The sequence below is a fragment of the Portunus trituberculatus genome, chromosome 45 (genome assembly GCF_017591435.1).
Source record: "Portunus trituberculatus isolate SZX2019 chromosome 45, ASM1759143v1, whole genome shotgun sequence".
Classification (NCBI taxonomy): Eukaryota; Metazoa; Arthropoda; class Malacostraca; order Decapoda; family Portunidae; genus Portunus; species Portunus trituberculatus.
The window spans coordinates 1,210,001-1,237,545 of NC_059299.1; the positions used below are offsets into that span (position 1 = coordinate 1,210,001).

General features: G+C 40.1%; 3 protein-coding genes across 5 annotated transcripts in view; 2 read left to right on the top strand and 1 right to left on the bottom strand.

Moving 5' to 3' along the window:
• Nucleotides 1–3,469, top strand: part of LOC123519573 (bifunctional arginine demethylase and lysyl-hydroxylase JMJD6-like) — a 5,115-nt gene extending 1,646 nt beyond the window's left edge. The window contains exons 2-8 of the mRNA XM_045280992.1: nucleotides 1–208; nucleotides 351–503; nucleotides 692–888; nucleotides 1,185–1,332; nucleotides 2,237–2,425; nucleotides 2,815–2,999; nucleotides 3,363–3,469. The exon at nucleotides 1–208 is cut by the window's left edge and continues 4 nt beyond it. Coding sequence (XP_045136927.1) covers nucleotides 1–208; nucleotides 351–503; nucleotides 692–888; nucleotides 1,185–1,332; nucleotides 2,237–2,425; nucleotides 2,815–2,999; nucleotides 3,363–3,396 — 1,114 coding nt within the window. The 3' untranslated portion in view covers nucleotides 3,397–3,469. The remainder of the gene's footprint in view (nucleotides 209–350; nucleotides 504–691; nucleotides 889–1,184; nucleotides 1,333–2,236; nucleotides 2,426–2,814; nucleotides 3,000–3,362) is intronic.
• Nucleotides 3,470–6,542: 3,073 nt separating this feature from the next.
• On the bottom strand, nucleotides 6,543–12,330 carry LOC123519574 (tRNA (guanine-N(7)-)-methyltransferase-like). 3 transcript variants are annotated; one of them, XM_045280995.1, is made up of 7 exons: nucleotides 12,148–12,330; nucleotides 8,742–8,857; nucleotides 8,336–8,529; nucleotides 7,944–8,057; nucleotides 7,524–7,625; nucleotides 7,237–7,382; nucleotides 6,543–6,741 (listed from the first exon to the last, which is right to left on the bottom strand). In XM_045280995.1, the coding sequence occupies exons 2-6, from the start codon at nucleotides 8,836–8,838 to the stop codon at nucleotides 7,245–7,247; spliced, it is 645 nt and encodes a 214-aa protein (XP_045136930.1). In that variant the 5' UTR covers nucleotides 8,839–8,857; nucleotides 12,148–12,330; the 3' UTR covers nucleotides 6,543–6,741; nucleotides 7,237–7,244. The 3 variants fall into 3 exon arrangements, with proteins under 3 accessions (XP_045136930.1, XP_045136929.1, XP_045136928.1); XM_045280994.1 differs by lacking the exon at nucleotides 12,148–12,330 and adding an exon at nucleotides 9,959–10,142; XM_045280993.1 differs by lacking the exon at nucleotides 12,148–12,330 and adding an exon at nucleotides 9,622–9,876.
• An 860-nt stretch (nucleotides 12,331–13,190) lies between these two features.
• LOC123519230 (protein split ends-like) overlaps nucleotides 13,191–27,545 on the top strand; it is a 149,137-nt gene continuing 134,782 nt past the window's right edge. Inside the window, exon 1 of the mRNA XM_045280353.1 lies at nucleotides 13,191–13,401. Within this exon, the coding sequence (XP_045136288.1) occupies nucleotides 13,319–13,401 (83 nt within the window). The 5' untranslated portion in view covers nucleotides 13,191–13,318. The remainder of the gene's footprint in view (nucleotides 13,402–27,545) is intronic.

Here is a 27,545-nt window from a genome sequence, read left to right on the forward strand (position 1 = left end):
TTGTGTAGAAAAAGGAGTGTGGACGAAGCTGGACTACAAGAACAAGTTTGACTGCAGTGTAAATAAAGTGAAAGACACAGCTGAGCGCATCCATGTTGACGAGGTGTCCGTTGAGGAGTTCATTGAACGCTATGAGAAGACCTACAAGCCTGTGGTGGTGCGAGGCATCACTGATACTTGGAAGGCCCAGTACAAGTGGACTCTGGAGGTGAGGGACTTTCTATGTATTACCTTCAAGAAATGTTTTCAATGAAAACTGTTTTTTATCTTTGGTATATATTATTTATTTTTTTATTTGTTATGAATCCTTCAACTTGTACTGTTACTTAATTTTTATTTTCCATCAACAGAGACTTGCAAAGAAGTACAGAAACCAGAAGTTCAAATGTGGAGAAGACAATGAAGGCTTTAGTGTTAAGATGAAAATGAAGTATTATATCCAATATATGAAGGCAACTGATGACGATAGTCCTTTATACATTTTTGATAGTAGTTTTGCTGATGTAAGTACTTAACATTTTCATGATTCTTTGTCAGTGATGGCCACATGAGTGATTATTAGCAGTATTCTGCTAAATATTTTCTGATAACTTTGCCTTTTCTTTACACATCTTTTATACCTACATCTTTATATTCTGCTTGACATAAACATTGTCAGGCTTCTTGTGCTTTCATTTTGTACATTTTGCAGCATGTTCGACGAAAGAAGCTCTTAGAAGATTATGAAGTGCCCAAGTATTTTCGTGATGACTTGTTCAAGTATGCTGGGGAAGATAGGCGTCCTCCATACAGATGGTTTGTCATGGGGCCAAGTCGCTCTGGCACCGGCATCCACATTGACCCTCTGGGAACAAGTGCATGGAACTCTCTCGTCCGAGGTCACAAAAGGTGAGTAGCTCATCGTGAGGATTAGTATTCTCTTCTTGACCACGTGCTGTCTTTTTCCATTCTTTCTTTCTTCCTCATCCAAGACTTATCCTTGACTGAGAACCCACTCATCTACTTTATCTATATTCTTCAGCAGGTGATGCAGATTCTTATATACAGCACTGACTTAAAACATCAGAACAAGAAAATGAGGGAAGCTGCAAGAGGCTACCAGTTGTTCAAAACAAAAAATAGTGATTTTTCTAAACTATCCTTGTGTCTACTTTTAGATTGATGATACTGTATGTGTGTTACAGATGGTGTTTGTTTCCTACTGATACTCCAAAGGACCTGATTCGGGTGTCTAATACTGAAGGAGGGAAGCAAGTGGGTGAGGCGGTCACGTGGTTCCACTTAGTGTATCCTCGCACCCAACACCCCACGTGGCCCGAGAAGTACCGGCCGGTGTGTCTTGCTGTTGATCATTGATGACTTGAAAGCAAATCATTAGCAGGAAGTGTATGATATTCATGTATATTAAGTAGTGCATCCCACGTGACAAGGTGCACTCAGACCAAGTTGTTGATCAAATTATATTCTCTGTGTGAGATGGTTGACAATTTCCTATTGGAGAAAACTTCATACATCAGAGATTTGCAAGACAAATATCAAAGTTTTGTCAGTTTGACAGAAAGGGCTATTTGATAACTTCTCCATCAACTGATATTCACCTCAAGTAGGAAATATACTCCAGTAAGAGCACTGTGGTTAGGAGAAAATGTTGATCTTACTGGATCTTTTTTTTCTTCCATAGCCTATAGTGCCTATACTTGAATAGTATGGGAAGTACTGTCCAGCTTCCACCCATTAGTGGCACAGGCAATTTTATTTATAGTGGTACCCATATTAGGGCCCATATCACCACCCAAGTGCATCTTTTGTGTAGGGAAATTACACCTCTACCTAGAACCTGGGTATCATGGTGACATGTAGGTAACTTTAAACCATTTGACAAATGACAAAGTTTCAAGACAGTACATGGTGGGTTTAGAACCTACGCATGGATGTCTGCCTGATCTCATGCGCACCACCTTATCCACTACGCCACCGTCTCCCTAAAATAATAATAGGCATTTGTGGGTGCTGTGGTACAGTGGGACCACACCCACTATTAGGACTGTAAGGTCCTCAGGTGCATGGGTTTGAATCCTGGCCACAGTTTGAGGATCGGGAAGGTGATATACTCTAAGAAAGAATTACCAAATGTCAAATCCAAAGTCCTTTGTCAGTATGCACTGTTCTAGTCCTGATAGACTTGAAAAACTGGATGTTAAACCAGAAAAAAGTGGTGATCATATAAATTTTTCAGATTGAGCTGATCCAGAATCCTGGAGAGACAGTGTTTGTGCCTGGCGGCTGGTGGCATGTGGTTATCAATTTGGACGACACCATTGCCATCACTCAGAACTTCTGCTCAGTCACCAACTTCCCAATAGTTTGGCACAAGACTGTACGAGGCCGTCCAAAGTTGTCCAAGAAGTGGCTTAGAGTACTGAAGGTATGAATATATTATTTGAAGGACCTGTACAATTCATTTTTATTTCAGTTAAGTTGTTTTCAGAAACTAGTTTACAAATTTAAGAATTTATCAGCTGCTCCTCCTTGTAATACTATGGAGACAATCTTAGATTTATCTGAGAGGGAGAGGTTGTTGATGGAGATTGTCTGGACATGATATCCAGTGTAATGTGAGTGAAATGTCACAAATTATGCTATGAATAATCAAGGCCCTGTGGATTTTGGTCAGACTTGAGTTGTCATGCCACTACATTACATGATAACTCATCACCATGGGCTTGAGTATGAGAGTAAGTAAAACACTAAAGCTTTATTTATTCATTCATTTTTGAATTTCAAAGTTTATGTCATGTGCTGTATTGCTCACAGGAGAAGAGACCAGATCTTGCAACTGTAGCTGAAAATACAGACACTACCAAGTGCTGTGGCATGGCTTCAGACTCGTCCTCTGATTCTTCTTCATCGTCATCTTCTTCATCCTCTGATGAATCTTCCTCAACTGAAAGTACCTTAGATAGTGGCCAGGAGAGTTTACCAGAGCACAAGAAGAAAAGGTAAGTTTTTTTTCAAATACGATATTATATGTTAAGATACCACATGTAATATTTGTGAATGATATCATGAATATTTGAGTGTTGAGATCATCCACCTCCCTGGGATGGGAAGGTGTTTTTGAAGATGAGGATATTTTATTCACTGTAGTACTGGTACATCACTATCTCAGTTGTTTGGGGCTTACTGACCCAAGCTTCACATCAGATGGTGTACCATCATTATCAGCTGAAATAATTTAATTTAAACTGAAATTTATGGCCTGTCTTATCTAAAAGTTGTCTTTTTCACCAGAATATACAATAATTCTTGCCTGTGTCTAAATATTCTTAATGTTATATATGTCCTTTATTTTTTTATTGCAGGAGGAAGAAGCATCATTCTCCACAGCCTTCTTGAAAAAAGTCTCTTCTAGGTACTATTGAAGGTAGTTTGTAGATTGGATTACCATCAGGTGCAGTAAATTATAAAGGAAAAAAAAAAAACGATGAAAAGTTATATTTTGCTAGCCCTGTAAAATAAAAAAAAAAAAAAAATTGGGATTACTGTTGAAAATTATAGTTAAGTTTCCAGCTTTAATGTTAGGTCTAGTTTGTACATTGGTCACAAAAAGCATATGTTTATATACTGTAGTTACAAATATTATTTTCACACAACTTCAGTGATTCTTCAAAACAGTACAGATAGTGTATTTTTCACACTTACGAGATATTACAGTTTATACATGCTTACATTGTATGACAAAAAAAGTAAGCACAACTTGGTTATTTCATACACCACAGTTGCTTTTCTCAAAACCAAGTAATGGCATTGTGAAGTCTGCTTATATACACACAGTAATCTTGGCCTGCATTGCTCATATCTTTATCCCAGCTTTGTTATTTACTCGCTCCCTGACTTGCTTTTTTATTAACTTTATTAAAATGCATAATACTGACAGACATTCTTACTTTTGTAACAAACTTAGAATTTATTTATAGATAGATAGATAGGTACATAAATATACAAAAGCAGACTTTCTCTACAATATTTTAATCTCTGCTCAATGAGTCACTCAAGGGTTGCAGAGTAGTAGGCTCTTAATATTTCAACAAATTGCATTTTATTACAGGTTTTTATTACTGATCAGAAATGTTGATAATGCAGAAATAATGATATGATTCAACTCTATCAACAGTAATACACATAAAATGCCACATTAAGGGAATTTTTAAAAATTTAAATCAACTGGGTGATCTCAAGGCTAGAAGGATCCTGCATTTTGACTAGTTTTCCCCTTTGATGCCTAATCACTCCCTTCTATCAAGACAGTCTTCTACTTGAATAAAAGACAAAGCATTAATAGCCTATAGTCTCCATTATTAATCTCTTAACTATCACTTAACATGTAGCCCAAATTTTGTGCACTTCAACCATGTGTATGTTTAACTCTGTTGTGAATTTTCAGAAAGCTTTGTGTGTTTTATGTCTGTCACAGTTGTTGACCTTGATACATTTACACTGTATAGATAAGGCCAAGTATGTGATCCTGATTCCTATATTATGATACCTATTGGTAATGTAAGTAGTAGTATTTACAGTACTTTTAAAAGATATTTAGGAATATAAGAAATTGTATACTATTAATGTGCATTCAGAAAGAAACGGTGCCTTAGTTTTTTACAACCTACTCCATTATTAAGTCCTGCAGACTGCTGTAAGTGAGCCTTATGTTTATCAACAGTGGACAATGACAAGCACACTTTCTTCAGTACCCTTTGAGTTATTTCCTTATTCAAGAGAAACTTATTGCTACAGGTATCATTGAAGTGTAGTTGGCACTTTGTGGCCCATTCATTACACAGAATGCATTGGTTAGCAACTAAAATGTGATAAGTTTTTGTTACTCGTACATGCTGGTAACAAAAAAAAAAATAAATAAATAAATAAAAAAATAAATAAGAAGAGGTTTGTGATCAATTGATAGATACAGGAGATAAAAACTTATCCTGAAATTATTCACAGTCCTCTGTCGAGTATGTATGATGATTACTTGTGCCAAGGCCGACTCTTACATGGGAATACTACTCGTAACTGGCATCTCGGCTATAAAATCTTGCCACACAGCGTCTGGCATCTCCAGGTCCATCTCAAATAACATTTCTAATAGTTGTGGCATCTTTTTAAATATCTTCAATAGAATTTGAGCAGATATAAGCACTCACTAGAAAGATGTTGACTGCCATCTGTGGATAATCCAAGTTTTTGCAGAATTTTTGACATGATAGAGGTGTTACTTGAAAATGTATTTGGCGTGTCAGTGCTGTAGTAAAGGAGCTGCAGCTGCTAACGGCCACAAGTACAGCAGAGTAATGATCAGCAAGCTTCTTAGTAGCATGTTGCTGTTGAAGAGAATGTGATATTTTCAGAATGGGTGTAAATTTAATTAGAATTTGGTGGAATAATTACATCAGTTTCTAAGGAATGCAATCAATATTGAAACTATGATGCTGGTATCTATATGTTAGACAGTTATGATCTATCGCTGTGTTACATACATAAACCTTACTAAAAAATATTAGGATACGTATAATTTTCAGTGAATTTAGTGCATATACTAGTGTTTTGATTTTGATTTTTTTTTTTATATGAAGGCATTTTTTCATGACTTATTGTACATACTATATGCTTGTTACAAAGGGGGAATTCATGAAGTTGTTGCTAAAAAGATACACTACCATGATATATTGCACTCCCATATTTTTTTTTTATTTTGTAAGCAGAATTTTGCACTGAAAAGTTTGTATAGAAAGTTTGTATAGTAACAATTACTATAATACACTAAGAAGAATCCAAACAAGTGGTGCAGAACATTTGTGATGTTGCAATAAGTGTCCACACACACAAAGAAAAGCCATAGTTCTGGAATTGTGCTCTCCCAAGACTGTTACGTCAGTGTTCCTCAACTGAGGCTGATATCACTTCCTTGGTAGATATTAGTGAGCCTCAGCCAAAATTACACCAGTATTCTAAGATATGTTTACTCTCTGAGCTGCCTTTTTCCATTTGGCTCTTCTATTTGACTTTACCTTATGTTATATATATATATATATATATATATATATATATATATATATATATATATATATATATATATATATATATATATATATATATATTAAGCTCAAGACTAATGCACCAGCTATCCTTTGTTGACAGCTGTCTTGGACATCTGATTCCCATGTGCTGAACTTATCAAATGGACAAACTCAAGTGCTGTGGATTTGATGTACATATGTTCTAATATTTAGTGTATTTACGTTTTAAGCTGAGAATTTTTTGCATGGAAGTTAGTTTATATATATATATATATATATATATATATATATATATATATATATATATATATATATATATATATATATATATATATATATATATATATGCACTTGTGCAAGGCAGTTCTAACATTTGATACAGGGTGTATATTTGTGGATGACACTTATCTGAAAAATGTCTAGATATGACTGAGGACTTTACACCATTAAAGTGATTGAATGAAGAAATCAATTTTTCCTTTTATTTTCATGCTAAATTCCATACATTCATTTTCAGGGCACACAGTTTTCATAGTATCTTCTTGAGAGGCACAGTCATTATGAGCATGAGCATCTCCCACTGACAATGGTCCTCAAGCTGCATCCTCCATACTGACCACCATTCCTTTCTTTCTAGTCCTTGTCCTCAGCTCCACACTCTCCGTCTCTGGATTTATTAATTGAGGTTAGTGACTTGGAGGAAGAATGGGTATCCGCACAGCATTATTTAATTCCCTCCAAAGACCATACAGTACTGATCTCCACAGCTTGGTGTCTGTGTGTATGAATGAACAACATCCTGACAGCAGCTTCATGTCACCTAACACACAAGCATTGCAATCGTTGGAGGAAGAAATCGCTAAGCAACCAGGTGGTCTCTGTAGACAATGTGAGTCATGTGAAGAATAAAGACAAGAGGAAGCAGAGCAGAAAGATGGATGTGAAAGGCCTACATTAGAGGTGGGTTTGTTCAATTACACCATGAAAAGTGTGATGATATTGGGGTAGATGTTAAATTCTACAGAGGGAAATGTTAGTTGAATTAAATCAAATTAAATAAAATTTCCACAAAACACCTTGTAAGCTTCAACATCTTCATCACATTACTCAATTAAAATATCCAGTGATAATTTCCTTAAGTTGATCAACCACTGTGACTTACTCATATATTCATTCCGTTCTTGCATCTGCTTGCACAGGGCCACTTACTCTCCGGAACACTGCAAGAAACTTCTCTCCACTATTACGAGACACCTTCTGCCCCTCCTCAGAACTGTCAAACAAGTGCTCCACTACTTTGTCATCCACCTAATAAAAATAAAAGATTGTTTAGGTAAGACAATTTAGAAACCATTGTTCTGAAAATTTGAATGTATGTACCAGTATAGATCTTCAATAGTAAGCATGATTTAATCAGAAGGTGGAGGAGAGAGAGTACTTTATGCTCACCAATTCATCTTCCGTCACACAAACAAATAACGGATGTTCAGTAAAATGATGAACCATCCAGTCATGAAGATCCTTAACATCAGTGACTGTGTACACCAGACCCTGAAATATACATTATAGCACTAACATACCATACAACACTTTACAATTTGTTATATGTCTAAACCATTAATGAATAACAGATTTAATGAGAGATATTTGCTTTGCAAGTCAAACTCAGAGAGACTTGTAGTCAAAACATAAGAGAAGTAAAGTATTCCTGGGTCAACCTGAGATTTGTCTGCCACCTTCACCCTTCACTACTCAACTGACCATATAACTGTAGGCTTATAATTATTTTTAATAATTCTAGATATTAGCAGAAGCAAAATCTGAGAAGTAATTCATGACTACAAAGCATATCTTAGTGTGAAAACAGACCCCTTGACGTAAGACGTATGCATACTCAGCCAGAAGTGAGGAGTTAATGATCCTCCATTTATGTTTTGCCCTCTTGAAGTGAGGATCAGGAAACAGGAAGAACATTTTGCTCAGCTGGAATATGAGGAAGAAAGATTAGCGTTGGATATTAATTTTGTGGCTTATTTCAACGAGAGAAGATGGGAGTCTTCTGGGTTACTTCTCTTTGGAATATGATGTTACTGTACCTTGGTATGCAAATATTACAAATATCTGGATAATTGCACACATCAAGGCAAGTCAATGTATACCTACATTTCATCCTTTATATTGAGGACATTTTTTTAATGAAGATAACATTCTATTTCATTTCATATGAATTTTGTATCAACTTCTTGAAATGTGTAACTCACCTGTCCTTTCTCAAAATAGTTTGGCAAGTACTTCATTGCATTGGTCCTGATGCAGGCAATATTCTGGTATCCTCCAGGCACATCCTGCTTCTCCTCCCGCAGACCTTTGATGCGATCAATTACAAAGTCTGACACCTTGACTCGTATCTCCATCCCCAGCATCAATGTCTCGGGAAATACTTGAGCCAAAGATACTAGAAGGTGAAGAAAGCAAAAAATAAGGAATATGTATTACGATAAAACAATACGTAATGTGGTAAGCTATTGAGGGACAGCTTGACCACAAAATGGGCTGGCTCTGAGGAGTACTGCTATGGTGGAGCAGACAGGATTGCTGTTTTTCTTTATAGAGAATATAAAAACTTCAATTCATACTGAAATACATTTTTTCCCCCAGATGACTCACCTAGCAGTCCCCCATAGCCACAGCCAATGTCTGCAAACTCTACTTTCTTGTCACTACCTCCCTGGCAGTGTTTGGGGTACAGCGCACTCCAGTCCATTTCATCAGGACATACTGGGCTGTGGAGGAAAACATGTCACTTACAAGGAGATACACACAACCTTCTGCAACCAAACCACAAGTAGGTAAATGTGTGTGGTGGGGAGTTTGGACATGTGTATACTCTTACTGTCCCCCCCTCATTAAGAAGGTAAACATGACTGGAAGAGGGAAAAGAACACACTGAATAAGTAATAAAGGGAATAACATTGAAGGAACATTGGCTAGGTCCCAAACTTCACTGGACTTTTTTTAACTACTTTAGTACTGGGACACATTTTTACCTTGAGATTTGTGTACTGTTAGACCATTTTATTGACATTAGCAAGGCTCTATGGAGGTCAGAAGATTAATAGCCAGAGTCTTCACTATTCTAATCCACCACATGAATTTCTGAAGCTGTATAAAATCACCAAATAGCAGAATGAATATGGAAACGCGTCATGGTACTGAAGGGGTAAAACTTGTCTTAGCATATGAATCCCTCCCACTGACCAAGTATAATTCATTAGGCACATAATACGAAAAAGCCTCCGATTCGGCAATGTCCTTATATTTGGGCCCCTCTCATTCTCTCCGTTTCCCGGCTCGCCCTTCGCTGTTCTTTCACCCAGCTGATTTGACATCACATACATACATACTATTGGTCGGATAACGAATAGATGAACAGGAGAAAAAGGGAATGGAAATATGACAGTGAACAAGGGTGTAATATGAAAACATCGAGACTGCAGGTTCCATGTTACCCTGCCATGGTCATCAGGTACAGGGACTCCTTGCTTACTAGTCAAAGTTGTGGTCCGCGATGGGATTGGAGTGAGCTCTCTGCCGGTAATACTTTTTCTGGGGCAGTTTGGGCATCTTACTGGCCTGATCTTGTCACCTCGTCTGGACTAACGAGAGAACGAGCAAGAGCTGTTTAGTAAGACGTTAAGGAAACAGCAAAGGTTAACAAGTGACCCCGCGTGGTTCACTATGAGGTGTGAGCACTGAGTAACGAGTAGCGAGTTGCCAGCGCTTACTGTCCATATGCTGCTCAATGCTCACTTTCCTCTGCACCATGTTGGCTGCTGTAAGTACGAAAAAATATGTGTATTACATATACATGGCATTGTACTTACACACCTTGTAGATGCGTACTATCTCGGTCTTTTTTTGGGAAGATTCAAGCCAAAACCTTTTACATAGAGCTCTTTGGGCGCTTCTCACGGCAGCCTCCCTTACTCTTAAAACACAATTTTGATCTTCATTTCTTGTTTCCGATCAAGCACTGTCCATTCCCTCCAGTGTCCACGGCCTCCCATCACCGACGCCCCTGTGACTATGAGTAGGCTACAACAGTGAATGACAAGGATGCACAAGCATTTTTCGGCTCAGAAACACTCCTCTCTTTCAAATTACTTTGTATATTTTTTACTTTTTATGCTACATTCTGTGGTAGGAGAATATTACTTAGTCTCAGTATTATGTTGAAATAGCTTATATATATATATATATATATATATATATATATATATATATATATATATATATATATATATATATATATATATATATATATATATATATATATATATATATATATATATATATATATATATATATATATATATATATATATATATATATATATATATATATATTTTTTTTTTTTTTTTTTATAAGCACGTAGGCTACAAGTATGATACTGCAGCGTCACTGCCTATATTCCTCGACGCTTCCGAGGAACACTCCCAAATGCTACTGCCCTTAAACTTAAGTACTTCCTGGTCAGCCAAAGGATCATAGCACACTCTGATACCTAAACTGATGAGATAACTTAACATTTTCAGAACTAGGACACATTTCTACCTTGATATTTGTGTACGATGAGACCATTCCATTGACATTAGGAAGGATCTATGGAGGTCATAGATTAATGGCCAGTCTTCACTATTCTAATCCCCACACAAATTTCTGAAGTTGTATAAAATCACCAATTAGTAAGCTCAATGAATGTGGAAACTCGTCATGATACTGAAGGGGTTAACACGTCCTATGTAGTGAAAAGCTGCCGAGATCAAGTGGGTCGTGTGCGTGAGACTCATTTCTTGTGACTGCCAGTGCTGGTGTCTGTAAAGCCAGTCATTCGCGCCCCAGAGTGATGCTGAGCTAACTTATCAACACACTGTTCAGATTTCGAGGAGGCATTTGTGATAAAAAAAAAAAAGCCTGAAAACTAGTTAGTTTATTTACCCCACTTAAAAATTGTAAAAAAAAAAAAAAAAAAAAAAAAAAAAAAATGAAATAATCGAAATAGAAAATATGTGACCATATATTTGTTTAGTTTATCTTAGAGAATCAGATTTTAAAAGGAAAGGTTTTGTAATGAAAACCATGAAAAACTAATTATAATTTACCTTATTTGAAAATTGTAAAAATATTGAGAATTTGCCTCCCTCCCCCACAAAAAAAAAAAAGATTATAGAGCCTAAATGAGAAATGTGTGACCACAGATTTGTTAGTATATCTCAAAGAATCAAACGTTATCATTACAGGCAACCACGTTCAGCTTGCCCATCACCATGACGTCAAGACAGCCCGCTGCCTCTCCTCCCTACCTACCCAAGTCTTCGTGCCCAAATCAACTTCAATTTTCAAGATTCTCCGGATATTTTCATACTGAAATGCGTAGATTGTGGTGGTAGAAGGAAAAAAATGAAGAACGGGCGTGAGAGAATTGCCACTTAGCCACTTTGAAGGCTTAGATAGATGTTAAAGGGAACACATGAAACAACGTGGGTGTGAGGGATTATCTTTTCTTTTGCTCTTTTATATATTTTGATGTTCTCATAATTTTTTTTCATGTTTAACACACACACACACACACACACACACACACACACACACTCTCTCTCTCTCTTTGGACATAGGCAAGTTATTGAATCAGGTAATGAGACCATTTTGCAAATATTTATTCCAGACCTCCACATCATTATTCTCCTGCAAAACTAAATAAACAACTAATTATATAAACTAAGAAACAAAATATAAATTATCTATAATTCTCTCTCTCTCAACAGCTGGTGGTAAGGGCGCTGCTGCCAAATCCACCGTCCTGTCACTCCTGCGATCCACCTCCTCCTTCTTGAGCCACTCACGTATGATACTTTCTTCATCACACACACATACACACACACACACACACACACACTTGTACAAGTTTTCATTCCACGGTTGAATATCGTTACATTTCTCTCCACACTCTAAAGGAAAGATACGGAGAGGCAGAAAATGGTTCTCGTCCTCACTCTCTTTCTCTCTTCGTCACCTATTTAATGTATCCCACACAGGAGGTGTTTATGCTTCCATTTAGTGAGTTACTATTGGCCATGGGAGGATTTTATATAGCTGGATTTGTTTTACAGCACCAGCTTGCAGCATTTTCCTTTGTCACGGGTACACAGGACAACAATCGGCACAAGTGGTGGAGAATCAGGGTGGTAAACCTTGCTCTTACACCACACAAAATACAATGAGAGGAGAAAGTCCCTGGCGGAGACGTGTTAGACTTGGCGAAGGCCGGATATCTCAACTGGCGAAATTTACTTACTTCTTCAGTATTTTCTGATCAATTCACTAGTCTAAGGTTCGCCACAAGTATCCTATTTTGCATAATTTTAGATAGTGTATAGTTATACAAATCTAGATAAAATGAATTGATAATTTTAGGTAGAACCAATATACAAAATATCAGAATTGTCATACACAGCTTTATGTGGTTACACCCAGAATAGACTCGTTTTAAGGACGGTTTCCCTACATCATAAAAGATGTCTAATATTACCAATGGATGGCGCATTTTCGATGGTCTCTAACTCCTTAGTTTTTTTTCTGTGGAAACTCGTGTGCCAGAATAGGACAATTTACATACAGCCTAATATCTAACATGATGAAATTACGTTAAATCAGCAATGCTGGACTGCATAGATAGGCGGTAAATAGTCCCATGACGTAAGATTATTTCACCAAGTGCTTTCTGTTGTCTCAATGTTCACGTGAACAGAATATGTTCTATATCACCCCCTTAGAGTTTGAGTGAAACAGTTGTGCCAATGCATAACCATATGGAAATAGCAACACTGCTCAGCGTCTTTAGGGATTCACATAAGTGACCAAAACGTGTCAAATATGACGTGAAGACGTGTTATTCACAAACAAGATACGGGACTGAGAGTGTATGGTTCCTTGTAGGGCGGTGAGGCAAGGCATGTTCCTTGTATCATAAGGTGGACACGGTGGCTGGGATGCGCGGCAGGGCTGGGAGCTAGTGAGCGAGCCTGCCCTGGCCGACTCTAACGTCGCGAGAGCGGCTTCGTCATCAGTCTACCTTGGAACGTCGTGAAGTAAGGGTGTAGCTTTCCTTCGTGAGAGGATTTACATGAGTGCTTCAATATGGAGTGAGATAACTCGATACATCCCCATGTGCACGTTGGAGCAAGATGGTGAGAGAGACTCGGCATCTCTGGGTAGGAAATTTACCCGAGAATATAAACGCAGACAGAATTAAGGAACATTTCAAACGGTACGTGTGATCCAGTGAAGGTGGTGGTGGTGGTGGTGGTGGGGGCTGTGTGGTAGTGTGGTGGGGCTTTGGTGGTGTGTGACGCTAACACGCCCGTTGCCATTGTGGTGTGGTGGTGTGTGTGTGGCTGGTGCGGTGGTCACTGGTGGCAAGCTGTGGTGCAGACCCCTTTAAAAAGTCATGGGCGAGTCTTCGTGTGGTGTTATTAAAGCCACCATTCCAGTGTGTTTTCTACGCCATAAAATCACCTTAAAACACCCAACAGTCACCCTTAACACCCTCGCACACACACACACACGTACACACGCACACACACACACACACAACACTAAGGTTCGAGTCACGTAGACCAGTGTTTGGAAGTGCTATTATCTGGTCCACTACAGTCTGGTGAGATCTGTGGACCGCTGTACAGGGTTAGTGGTGTTGGTGGTGAGTGTAGTGATGACGTGGTAGTGTGATGACCCGCCACGGTAAGTATGTAACCTCTGGATGACCCGGTGACCTTGCCGGTTGTGGAGGTGGTGGGTGGGTGGTAGGGTGGTCATGTGCTTTCCTGCCTGCCTACCACACATCGCCAGCGTTCTGTACAGTTTCCAAGGATTTACTTGTGTGTGTGTGTGTGTGTGTGTGTGCGTGCGTGTGTGCTAAAATTATTTTGTATTTATGATTTTTTGGTGTTGGTTTGTCATTTACTCCATTTTGTTTTCCTATTTCTGTATTTCAGTGTCTGAATTTATATGTATATTAGTGTCATAGCTATTTATCTTCTCATCCTATTTCTCTGTATTTGTTTGCACTTGTCACGTGACGTATGAGAGATATATTTTGTTGCGTTCAGTGTTGCAAGTTGCAGTTTTCAGCATTAGTGACTTGTAACGTGGAATATGTAACAGTTCCTCTGGCAATCCAAGACGGAGTTGCAAGTTGTTGTTCACCTTGGCTACCGTTGTCAGCGACCACGCACACTCCTGCTGCCTCTCTGCTGCGTTTCACAAGCACCGTTCTTGCTCCGTGGCTCGTGTATCCTTCCTCAGGTTTTCTATTGTCTTGTCACACACTCACGCCCGCCAGGATTGCCAACTCTGCTTCTCGTCATAAAAAAAAAAAAAAAAGGGAGGTGGAGGGGACAGTAGACCGGGAGTAAACTTGTTCTTGCATTTCCTCCTCCTTTCGTATGCCAGTTTGCGTGGTTTGCTTATATTTCGTGTCTTGCGAACTTATGAAGCGCTTCGAATACAGCCAGTCAGTCGTCAGCTCTGGGTTTCGTTTAAGTAAATTTTGGACTCTCAAGTCTTCGGTTTCGTTATAAGTAAATTTTGGACTATCACACGTCTTGGGGTTCGTTGTAAGTAAATTTTGTACTCTCGCACTTCTTGGGAAACTTACTTCTGTGTCATGTATCTTGTTTTCAGTGCATTTCCTGTTGTCTTGATAATCACCCACTGAATTGCAAACGACGCTTCTGTCCATTAAGAAAGAAGGAAAACAAACTTACTGCAGTGCCATTCGTCTGTTCGTGTGTCTGGTTTCCTTTGCATTTTCTGTTGCCTTGTAAACCACCTCGTGTATTGCCAACTTTTCTGCTTGTCTCACTAAATGTTCACAAGCAGATTTGTTGTTGCTTACATTGCCCCGTGAAAAAGATTACTTAACAGCCTTGGCCATCGTTTGCTTGTTGAGTAGTTTGTTTCCTGTGCTTCCTCAGCCTCTCCTTCAGAAGTGTTGCCTCTGCTGCACGCCCCTAGCCGAGAAATAATCGATTCGTACTTGTATTTCCTCCTCAGAATCGTTTTTATGTGTGTTTTGGTCTATTGTGTTATGGTGTTCACGGCCATATTCAGAAACGCCTTGTTCTCTCACCACCACAGTTTTTCAAGTCCCCATAGACAACTAGCCGGGTTTTCTAGACAGGTTCTCCTTATTATCAACTAGAAACCTTGTTAATCCATCACCAGAACCATAAAAAAATACCCTTAAAAACATGAGTATCTTGAAATCTTCCTAATCCATCACCGGAACCATAAAAAATACCCTTAAAAACATGAGTATCTTCAACTAGCCTTTGGTAATAGTCGTGATTAGAGAGCAAAGCGTTTTTGAATATGGCTCTCAATGTGTTGCTGTTGTGAGTGAAGCTCTTAGCGTTTGTGCAATATGAAATAGTCGTAGCTTGCATTTCTTATTGAAGTGGAGCAGATTTGTTGTTGCTGACATTGCCCCATGAAAAATATTACTGTATAGCCTTGACCATCGTTTGCTTGTTGGGTAGTTTGTATGCTGTGCTTCCTCAGCCTCTCCTTCAGAAGTGTTGCCTCTGCTGTATGTCCCTAGGCCTAAATTAATCTATTTGTGCATGTATTTCCTCTTGAGAATCGGTCTTGTGTGTGTTTTGGCCTAGTGTTATGGTATTCAATGTCTTGCTGCTATAAGTGAAGGTCTTAGCTTCTGTGCAACATGAAATAGTATCATGTATTTCTTAATCGAAGTGCATCATGGAAAGTGTGTATTGAGTGGCATTGGTGCATTTTACGTTATTTAGAATGTACAAACAGGTTCGTGGTGGGCGAAGGATTAAGTGTGTAGTGGTGCTTATGTCACGGCTGTCACGGTTTGTCGTGTGATGAACCCTGAACCATGTGGTGCCTTCCTGCTGGCGGCTTCATTCAGTGTACATTGATCTCAGCTTGTCTTGATTCCCTTGTGGTGCCTTTCTGGTGTGGCTTGCCTGGCCTTGTTTTGATTCTCTTGTGGTGCCTTTCTGGTGTGGCTTGCCTGGCCTTGTTTTGATTCCCTTATGGTGTCTTCCTGGTGTGGCTTCGTTCAGAGTACACTTACCTCAGCTTGTTTTGATTCCAACATGATGCATCACATGGAAATCAGCCTTGCCTAGAGTTGATTGGCTTTGTTTACTTCTGGTTCTTTAGACTTCAAGCAAACCTTCCTGTTAGGTTTGCTATAAGAGTCACCAGGCAAGGCGGTGTACCCTTAACGCGTTTCCATATCCATTCTATTTACTATTTGGTGGTTTTATACAGCTTCAGAAACTCATGTTGTGATTGAAATAGTGAAGACTGTGGTCATTAATATTCTAAGCTCCACAGACACACAAACAATAAAATGGTCTAATTGTACACAGAAAAATCAAGGTAAGAAATCTGTCTCAGTATTGAAGAGGTTAACTCCTTCAATACCATGAAGCGTTTTCATATTTTATTTACTATTTGGTGATTTTGTACAGCTTCAGAAACTTGTGTGGGGGAATAGAATGCCGAATACAGTGGCCATTAATATTCTGACCTCCATAGACACACAAACAATAAAATGGTCTAATCGTACACAATAATCAAGGTAAAAATGTGTCTCGGTATCGAAGGGTTTAAGGAAAGCTGCGAGTTACAGAGTTGCACTATACGGTGGTGGGTTTGTGGGACACTTTACACACACCAATGGTCCCCCAGTCACGTTGAGTCACGTTGATGCAGAACCTTTCTCAAGCTCTGTCAGGAACAAAAAGAAAATAGAAGTGTAAAAGATATTGTGTTGAATTGAGTTGAATTGAAAGATCTGTGATATTGTTTCTGTGATCTTGTGTTTTATTTCATTATTCCGCATCTTCTGACCTTACTTTTCTTTCCTATCTCGTTTATGTCCCTCTTTCGTCCACATCTTTCTTTTCCTCCTCACTCCTGTTCCTCTTTTATTACGATTTTTATTTCCCTCTTCATTTATGTTCCTCTCCCACTTTCATTTTTCTTTCCTTTTATAATTTTTTTTTCTCTTGCATCTGTTTTGCTTCTCTCGTTTTTGCTCCTCATTCACTTTCATGTCTTTCCTTCCACATTTCTGTCCCCCTTTCCACCTTCATTATTTTATTTCTGTCCTGTTCCTCTTTCTAGCATCCTTTATTTCCTCTTTCCTACTTCAAGTCAGCTAGCATCCTTCCATTTCCTCTTTCCTACTTCTACTCGGTTCATTCGTCGTGACTTCCATTCCTTCCCTTCCTTATTTCTATTCTTTTCCCTTCCTTATTTCCATCACTTTCCTACTTTCATCTATTCCACCTCCTGCCATCTTCCTCATTTCAGCTCCACTCCATCTCCTTCCACCACCTTCCACCTCCCCTTCTTATCTCACCACCCCTCTTCCACCTTCATCTCCTCCCTGCCCTTCCTCCTGCCTCACTACCTCCCTCATACTTTCACCAGGCAGACGTGTGTGTGTGTGTGTGTGTGTGTGTGTGTGTGTGTGTGTGTGTGTGTGTGTGTGTGTGTGTGTGTGTACCCAACCAGCTTCTCTCTCTATCTATCTTCCCTCCCTTTTTTTTTGTCATATTTTTTCATCGAATCTTTTTCTCTATCACCTGTTCGGTCACCGGGTCGTGGTCTCTGCAGCATTTGACATTTCCATTCTTCCATGCTAAACGTGTCTGTGTCTGTCTGTGTGTGTATCTTGCACTCCTACAAACACCTGTGCTATTTTTACTTTAGTTTGTTCGTTATGCTGGACTGCGGATCTCTTTTTTTTTTTGTGTGTGTGTGTGTGTGTTTGTTGTTGTTGTTGTTGTTGTTGTTGTTCGTATTAGTGTTTGTTTTCGAGACGTACGTGTGTGTGTGTGTGTGTGTGTGTGTGTGTGTGTGTGTGTGTGAGGTTTCGTAGATGGAGTGAGGACTACAGCTCGTATTCCCAAACACTTCTGAGTTTCATCTCCACGGTTTCAAAAGCCTTTATTTAAATTCACAAGAGTTTTTAAGGTATTTTGATGGTTCTAGAGGCAGAGTGACAAGATTTCTACTTTATTAACTGGAGAAACACTCTTGAAAACTCCGCTAATAATCTCTGTGGCCCTTGAAAACAGTCGTGGTGAGAAAATACGGGTCTTAGAAAACTTTGTAGATTAAGAAGGAAAAAAAAAGAGACCAGTGTGGGTGAGGGGTGGAAAACAAGGAAACTGGTTGATTAGAGAGAGAGAGAGAGAGAGATTACTAGAAAACATACGTAAGAGAGAGAGAAAAATTAAGAACTAGAAAACATAGAGAGAGAGAGAGAGAGAGAGAGAGAGGTGGAGCCTGCCTACTGTCACTCCAGAAGGGTGAAAGCACAACCCACACACGCTGTTACTTAGCCTGGAGTGAAAGCCGAGGGAGGGAAGAAGAAGAAGAAGAAGAACAGCCTCCACGTGACACCACCACATTATACGCTGACAAAAATTGGCCTGAGTTTCATTACGGAGTTTTATCTTTTCTCTCTCTCTCTCTCTCTCTCTCTCTCTCTCTCTCTCTCTCTCTCTCTCTCTCTCTCTCTAAATGTCAAGTCGTCAATCGAAAGTTCACAGTTGATATTCGAAACACTGCGATGTTTTATTCTTCTCTTATTTTCTTTTCTTTTTTTCTCTCCCAGTGAACTCATTTGGTACATCATTAATAAACGATTCCCATTAGCAGGTGATGGTGAATGTGTTAAGTCGGATTGTCATGAAGAGAGTGTCGTGTCGTGTCCTGTTGTGATCCATATTCAGAAACGCTTTGCTCTCATCACTGCTGTTTTTTAAGGCCACAGAGATGATTAGCGAGGTTTTCAAGTGTTTCTCCAGTTAATAATGCAGAAATCTTGTCACTCTTAGAAATGCTTTGCTCTCACAACGACTGTTTTCCAAGGCCACAGAGATGATTAGCGAGGTTTTCAAGTGTTTCTCCAGTTAATAATGCAGAAATCATGTCACTCTGCTTCTGGAAATGTAAAAACACTTTGAAAAACTCGTGTGAACTTCAATAAAGCCTTTTGAAATAATGAAGGTGAAGCACACAGGTGTTTGAGAATCCGAGCCTGTGTTGTGTTGCGTTGTGGTGTTGCTGGTGTGGTGGTGATAGGAGGCTGGGTGTTGGGTGTCTTCTGCAGGTGTTTCCCTTGTTTTTGTGTTGTCCTTCTACTGTGGATCCTCTTATGAATGGTAATATCTGTCTTGTTTTCGTGTGTACTGTGTTTTCCTTCAGTCTTGCAGGAACCTTTGAATTTGAGTACAGCCTGCATTTCCTTTCCTCTTTCCAGTGTCTTTTCTTACTTTCTAACTCTTCTTTCCCTCTATTTTGTGAGTTTTCTTTCAGTTATGTACAATCGAATAGAACACAACCAATATTTCTTTCTAATGTGTTGCATTTTCTTTCATCTTGTGTTCTATATACTGACAGTCTTAGAACGTGTTTATATATGCCTCTGATGCTGTTGTTAATAGTCACCCTTCGTTTATTTAGAGATGCAGGATTCTAATGTAACTAATGTATGGATATCATTTATACTAAACTGAAAGACTCCTTATTTGTTTCAAGGTTTATCTTCCACTGATGCTGTTGTTTGTAGTTATCCTTCGTTTATCCAGAGACACAGGATTATAATGTTACTCTAATGCTATTGTATGGATTTAATTTAAGCTGAACTAAAAATCTCTCATGATGCTGTTGTTTGTACTTCGTTTACCCAAAGAGACGCAGGGTTATAATGTTACTCTAATGGTGTGTTGGTGGATTTCATTTACGCTGAACTGAAAAAAAAACTATATGTTTCAAGGTTCATCTTTCCCTGATGTTGTTTGCAGTTTGCTCAGGTTTATTTGTCTAAAGAGAGACTAGTTATTCTAATGTTACTCTAATGCTGTTGTTGGATTTCATTTACACTGAACTGACGAGACTTAGGGTTTCTCTCTCTCTCTCTCTCTCTCTCTCTCTCTCTCTCTCTCTCTCTCTCTCTCTCTCTCTCTCTCTCTCTCTCTCTCTCTCTCTGTGTAGTTATTGCTTATAGTTAATAGTAGTGTACAGATCCACTGGGTTATCCTGGTTACATTAATTTAGTTTTAAGTTAGTTAGGTTAGGTTAAGTTTTGCTTGCTTAAAAAAGTTAGGATAGTTAGGTTAGGTAGAGATTAGATTGGGTTAGGGTAGACTAGAGACACACAAACTGCTGGAGTGTATTCGTGCAGTGTTGGTTCAGGTGTGTGTTGTGTCCCCAGTGGACTAGAGTAGAGGTGGGAGGGAATGCAGGCAAGTGTGCGTGAGATGAGGCAAGGACTGGTGAGTGTAGGTAGGTAGGTACGCAGTAACGATGCATGGTGGAAGGCTGATAATATATAATGCAAAATGTAAAGCTTCCTCATTCCTTTGGCTGTGGTGGTGGTGGTGGTGGCGGCACTGATGGTCTCTGGAATGGTGTTTACTTTGAGTCTAGACCATATTACCACCTGGATTTTTTTTCCCATCTTTCTCTGGACGTATTTCAGTGTGAATGTCTCTCTCTCTCTCTCTCTCTCTCTCTCTCTCTCTCTCTCTCTCTCTCTCTCTCTCTCTCTCTCTCTCTCTCTCTCTCTATAACATACCCTATAGAAATACTTCTTAAAACACACACACACCTGGCACACCCACCCAGCCACCATCATCACTTGGCCTCTTGTCGTTCCTCTCATCCCTCTTGTTTCCACCATAAAGTTGAGCCGACCCTTTGTTGCAAGCCCTAATGTTCTGGTTCATTTATGCTGATGACACTTGGGGACACCTGGGGACTGGGAAAGGCTGCCTGATCACCTACCTATCCGCTTACCTGGGTTAAAATAGGGTAGTGGTGAAATCAGCTGGCCAGGTATTGTGTGTGTGTGTGTGTGTGTGTTTTGATTTAATGACCTTATTGTGTTGGTGGTGGTGGTGGTGGTGATGGTGATGTGATACCCTTTCTCGTTTCTTATTGTATATATCTAGTGTGGTGTATGTTTGCCTTCTTCCTCATAGCGGTAAGTGTGTGTGTGTGTGTGTGTGTGTTTTGTATTGTTCTCGTCCATCTCTCTTTCCTTTGTCATCTGTGTGTATTTCCTCCGGTTTTCCTCGTTACATGCACACGTGTCATGGCCTGTACTTGTGTATTTGTTTTCCAGTGTTACCTTGTTTATTGTTCTCTTTTGTTATGTGTGCACTTCTCTTGCCTCTGTCTCTCGCAAGTCTGTATTTCCTTAAGTGAAGCTGTGTGTGTGTTATTGTGTGTGTGTGTGTGTGTGTGTGTGTGTGTGTGTGTGTGTGTGTGTGTGTGTGTGTCATAATCTGCATATCCAGCCTGCTGGAATAATGAACAAACACTTTCAAACATTTTTAATATCTGGAGGCGTGTTTACCTTCACCAAACAGGAGCAAAAGTGAACACAAGTCACTTAAACACTACAAAAACTTTTAATTATTTGAGTATATGATCTTAGGTCTTCCTTTTTTGTTACCTCTATAGTGTCAGTGTTGTTTAATGCGTCCAGAGACACTTAACCTCTTCAGTAGCATGATGCGTTTTCATATTCATTCTGCTTACTATTTAGTGATTTTATACAGTTTCAGAAACTCGTGTGGGGGATTAGAAGAGTGAAGACTGGCCATTTATCTTCTGACCTCCATAGACATTTAACCTCATCAGTGGCATGATGCGTTTCCATATTCATTCTGCTTACTATTTGGTGTTTTTATACAGATTCAGAAACTCGTGTGGGGGATTAGAAGAGTGAAGACTATGGCCATTAATCTTCTGACCTCCATAGACCCTTCATAATGTCAATAAAATCGTCTAATCACACCCAAAACTTATGGTAAAAATGTGCTCCAGTACTGAGGGGGTTGATATTCGTACATGAGAAGGGGTGCAGTAATAGTGTTGGCTTAGTATATGTGCATTTAACTCCTTCAATACTGGGTCGCTTTTTTACCATGAGTTTTGGGTGTAATTAGACGATTTTATTGACAATGGGAAGGGTGGATGGAGATCTGAAGAAAAATTACCACAGTCTTCACTATTTTAATCCCCCACATAAGTTTCTTTAGCTGTATAGAATCACCAAATAGTTAGTAGAATGAATAGGGAAATGTGTCATGGTACTGAAGGAGGCTTTAAGAGTGTCCGGTGTTGTTTGTAGTTATTATTAGTACTATGTTAAGAATTATGTGCGTGGGAATAGATTTAGTGTTGTGTGTATTGTGCATTCATGTCTACCTTGTTTCTGCAGTTATGTTGAGAATGTTAACATGTACTGGTTTGTGGCAAGGAACATTTGGTTGTTGTGTTTGTGTAAGAATACATCACCCAGTCTGGCTCTTATCAGTGTGGTCACCATTAGTAAGCTGATAATGGAACCTTGTTATTGTTCTGGTCAATGGGGAATATTTTGCTTGGCTTTGTGTTGTATCCATTGACCAGTGACATGATGCTAACCTCTTCAATACTGGCTCACATTTTTTCCTTGAGATATGTGTACGATTAGATCATTTTATTGACATGGGGAAGGTCTATGGAGGGCAAAAGATTAACGTCTACAGTCTTCACTCTTTTAATTCCTACCCAAGTTTCTGAAGCTGTATAAAATCAGCCAATAGTAAGCACAATGAATATGGAAAAGCGTCATAGTACTCAAAGGGTTAATGGTGTTTCTGTTTATGGATCTTATCACCAGTATCTTCTTCATTAGTTACCAAGGCAGATGTTTATTGTGCCTAATCCCTCTGTGACAGCGAGCCATCACTAACCTCGCCTTGATGTGTCTTCCGTACCTCCAGCTTCTCTACTCAGCACGTGGCCTGACTGCTGGGTCCTTACTCAGAAACGCTTTGCTCTCTCACCACTATTTCAAGAGTATTTCTCCTGCTAATGTTGCAGAAATCTAATCACTCTGCCTCTAGAACTCTAAAAACTAAAAAAAAAAAAAAATCGTGTAAATTTGAATAAAAGCCTTTTGAAATAGTAAAGGTTGAAGCGTAGAACGGTTTGAGAATACTAGCCCAGGGTTGGTCTCGCCTCTTTACCTCTGTCCCTCGCTGACTTATTAAGCACTGGTTGTCTTGTCCCCCGATGCGTTGTGGCTCATGAACTGAACACATTCCATACCCCCTGCCACGACGTAAAGGAGATAAGATAAGCCTACTCATAACCTGATACAGCCTAGTGGTGGGGATTAACGTACTGGTGTGTCGGAGTATTTATAGTAAGATTTGTAGTGTGTCATGGAAGTACACAATCAGGCTCTACATGTGACACAATGAAGACAAACCACCTCCTCCTCCGGAACCTGATATCACTCGTTTCTTAGGATAACGAAGCCTTCTCGTGTGTCAAGCGTTGTCTAGTAACGCTGTGCTGGTGTATTACGAAAGCGCGCGCACACACACACACACACGGAGGAGGGCATAGGAGCAAGACCTACTTTCCTAACTTAACATAGTGTAGTACTTGCACAGAGACGAACGCGGCAATGAGAGAGAGAGAGAGAGAGAGAGAGCATCTTACACCACATGCATACTAGTCATAGGGCGGGAGACGGCGTGCAGGTGAGCGAGGAGGGCTGCTGGGTCAGGAGAGGGCGCCACCAGTTCAACTCTCCACTGTACCGTTACTTGTGTCCGCCGCAGCCACCACAACCACCATCACCATCACGAGGCTCCATGTTTTGCCCTCGCTTCTCCCTCTCTCCCTCTCCCTCTCTCTCCCTCTCCATCACCCCCCGCCCTCTCTCTCTCTCTCTCTCTCTCTCTCTCTCTCTCTCTCTCTCTCTCTCTCTCTCTCTCTCTCTCTCTCTCTCTCTTCGCAGTCTCCGTATTCTCTTCTGTTTTGTGATTATTTTTTGTCACGTTTTGTTTTTGTCTCGAGTTCAGTTAAGTTCGTCTGGCTTTTCGTTTTGTTGTGTTGTTACGAGTCACTTTTGGCGCTAGAAATGTTCCGCCTGGTTACTGTTTCCTTTTTTCTTTCTTTGTTTCTCTCGTGTTGGTAACGTTGTTGTTGTTGTTGTTGTTGCTGTTAGTGCTAGATTTATTTTGCCTAGTTACTGTTTCTTTTTGCTTTGTTTTTTTTTTTATTGGTAACGTTTGTGGATTGTTGTTTTTCTTCTGTTTTGCCTGGTTAGTTTCCTTTTTCTTTCTTTGTTCCTCTCTTGCGTTGGTAACGTTGGGATTTTTTTTTCTTTGTTGTTTTTTCTTTGTTTCTTTTTATTCAGGTACGTGTTTCAAGTTACAGTTTCATCTCGTGTTTACTTCTTTCGTTTTGAGTGTGTCGTGTGGTGTAGAAGTTCAAAGGTCACTGTTTTATAAGTTCATAATACCGGTATTTTGTATATATTGGACTTACTGCTTCAATGAGAGAGGGGAGTTAGTAGTAGTGGTGGTGGTGGTGGTGGTGGTATAATGGTGTTGGTGTGGTGTCCATAACTGAAATAGCCTGGTGTCGATAACTGTCACCGTACGGTCCGTACCTGCAATTTGGCGATGTTCTTGCCACTGTGGGGTCGTGTAGCCTGGGTGAGGGGTTCCTGGTGAGCTGTGACCACCATCACCACCACGACTACAATACCCACTTCCTCCTCATACTGCAGCTTTCATACTATTGGTTTCCCCTCGCTGATGTTCGTGTGTGCGTGCGTTGGTGTGGGGTTAATATGATCAAATCTGTATGCTTTTGAATGGTAGTGTGTTTGTGTTTAAGGTTGTATTACGATATTAAGCTGTGTCTGTTTCCTAGTGTTAATCTCTTCCTATTTATTCTGCTTGCTATTTGAAGATTTTATGCAGCCTCAGAAACTTATGTGGGTGATTAAAATAGTGAAGACTGGCCATTAATCTTCTGACCTCCATAGACTCTTCCTGATGTCAACAAAATCGTCTGATCACACCAAAAAACACGATAATAATGCGTTCCAGTACTGAATGGGGTTAGTACAGTCACTTTCTGTGTTTGTGTTAAGAAGTGACTTGATGGTGAGTTTGTGTGTTTGGTGCGCGCTCTTCAGTTTTGTGGTTCATTTGAGAGGGTGCAGTACGTTGTTTATTGATCCTTTCCTCGCTAGTATCGATTTTTGGGGTGTTTCCTAATGTGTGTCTTGTGAATATGTACCGATTTGTCAGAGAGAGAGAGAGAGAGAGAGAGATATTACCTAAATATTCTCGTCTACAATTACCTATTTATCGATTTTTTGGGATGTTTGCTAATGTATGTCTTATGAATATATACAGATTTGTGTGTGTATGTGTGTGTGAGAGAGAGAGAGAGAGAGAGATTATTTGTATATTTGCATCTACAATTATCTATTTATTTGCTTATCATGACGCGTGTGCCTTTCCTCTGAAGTATCATAATCACGACAAAGATAATGATTGCCTTGCTTGTCCTATGAATAACCGACCTTTTCTGGAGATTACAGTTAAAGAAAACCACAAAAATATATATAAGCTACATCATTATCAGTCTATTTTCGTGTTTATTTGATAAGAAAAACGTGCAGTGGTGACATTTTTACATTAATTCAGCAGTTGGAGGGAAATAATAGCCGTAGTTAGCGTGGGAATTATGTATATTACTCTTGTCACTGCAACTACTAGAAAAATGCATGCAGGGTACTATTATGGCAAGTCCGGTTATGGAAATGCGTTCATAACAGTGAGTGCGTGTGATTGAGAAGTAGTAGTAGTAGTAGTAGTAGTAGTAGTAGTAGTAGTAGTAGCAGTAGCAAGGGTTTAGTGTGTGTGAAGGTTATCAGTACGCTACGTCGTTGTGTGTGTGTGTGTGTGTGAGAGTGAAGTACTGTGTGAGGGAGGAGGGAGGGAGGTAGAGGTGGTTCAGGCGGGTCACACTACCACCACCACCGCCGCCCTCTTCGCTTCCCACCATGACGTGGAACCGCCTCACCTCCGCAGCTCCCGACACACACACACACACACACACACACACACACACACTTGCCTGAATCCCAAACACTAGCAGAGACGTATAGTGTAAATCATAGTTGCGTAATCTCTTAAATTGATGTTTTATTTCTCTCTCTCTCTCTCTCTCTCTCTCTCTCTCTCTCTCTCTCTCTCTCTCTCTCTCTCTCTCCGTGTGTGTGTGTGTGTGTGTGTTCTACAAGGGCAAACGTGCAGTATTCTTGCTGTCCTTTACACACACACACACACACACACACAGTCATATAACCGGGCTATTAATGAAACTGATTTAATATTACTCCAGCTCCTTCGTTTCTTCACCTTCCCTCACCACTCCATCCTCTGCTATGGGCCAGTGACACGTAGTAAGGTTGTGAATATAGAAACTAACACGTGCCACACTCAGCTATACTCTAATTATGTATAGAAGCCGTGTGTACGTGTGTGTGTGTGTGTGTGTGTGTGTGTAGCAAGGTCGGGCCGTGAGCAGTCACATTGGTGCTAGAGCTTGTTAAAAGATAAATCGCATTTTTCCTACTACCTCCCAGGCTGCGTCACTGCTGTATACATGCCCTGTGGTGGTGTTACAGTACATAATACAAGTACTGCTTCTACTGTCGTGCTAATTTGCAAGTCTATCAGTCCATATTACGTTATTCGCTATTTGTATGGAAACTATGGGTAATGAGGGGAATTAGCGTTAAATACACATAAGTTTGTGACGTAATGCACATGTAGTGTATGTATGGAGTCACGTAGAGAAGCGGTAGTGGTAGAATGAAGTAAAACGTAAATAGGAAGGTGTGGAGTATAAAGTACACCCCTGTGCGAGGCTAGAGCGGGGCCCTGCGCGAGGCTACCGGTATCGATGTGAGGGTCGGTTGCCGGGCCGTGGGATGAGTATTATTTTCCCCGCCACCCCGGCCAAGTCCTTCTCCCATTCCTATGTAGGGCGACCCAGGGCACACACACACTGATGCTGCCCTTTGTAACTCTCTTATTAAGTGTATGGTGGAGCAGCTACAGAGTAAGAGTGTAAGAAGCAAAGAGAAAGGTGGTGGCGTCTTCCCGCGGCTGGCCTCAGGCGGCGGGAGGGCGGTAGGGGGGTGAGGGTGACGGAGGAGGAGAGAGGGGAAGGAGAGGGGGGTGGCCGGGTGTGTGTACGCCAAACATTGCCACGTAAAAAATACCAACCAACCAACCACTCACCCAACCCTGCCTCACTATGGCTACCTTAACTCTCCATCACCACACACACACACAACCTGAGTGTGTGTGTGTGTGCAAGGACTTTACCATCGTGCAACTGCCTGCACGTCTCCCTCTCCCTCTCTCCCTCTGCTGTGTCGTATAGGTTGTTCTCTAGTCACTCAGTACAGCCAAACTTGGCCGCGGAACCTCCTTGCCTCGCCTCGCCTCCACCCTTACCTCCGCCGCCTCTCTCTCA

Coding starts and splice junctions, on each gene's coding strand:
- LOC123519574 (XM_045280993.1), bottom strand. CDS start 9,698: ATGCCCAAACTGCCCCAGAAAAAGTATTACCGGCAGAGAGCTCACTCC. Junction 7,626..7,943: donor CATACGTCTTACGTCAAGGG/GTCTGTTTTCAC, acceptor TGTATATTTCAG/GGTCTGGTGTACACAGTCAC. Junction 7,383..7,523: donor GTGTGACGGAAGATGAATTG/GTGAGCATAAAG, acceptor TATTTTTATTAG/GTGGATGACAAAGTAGTGGA.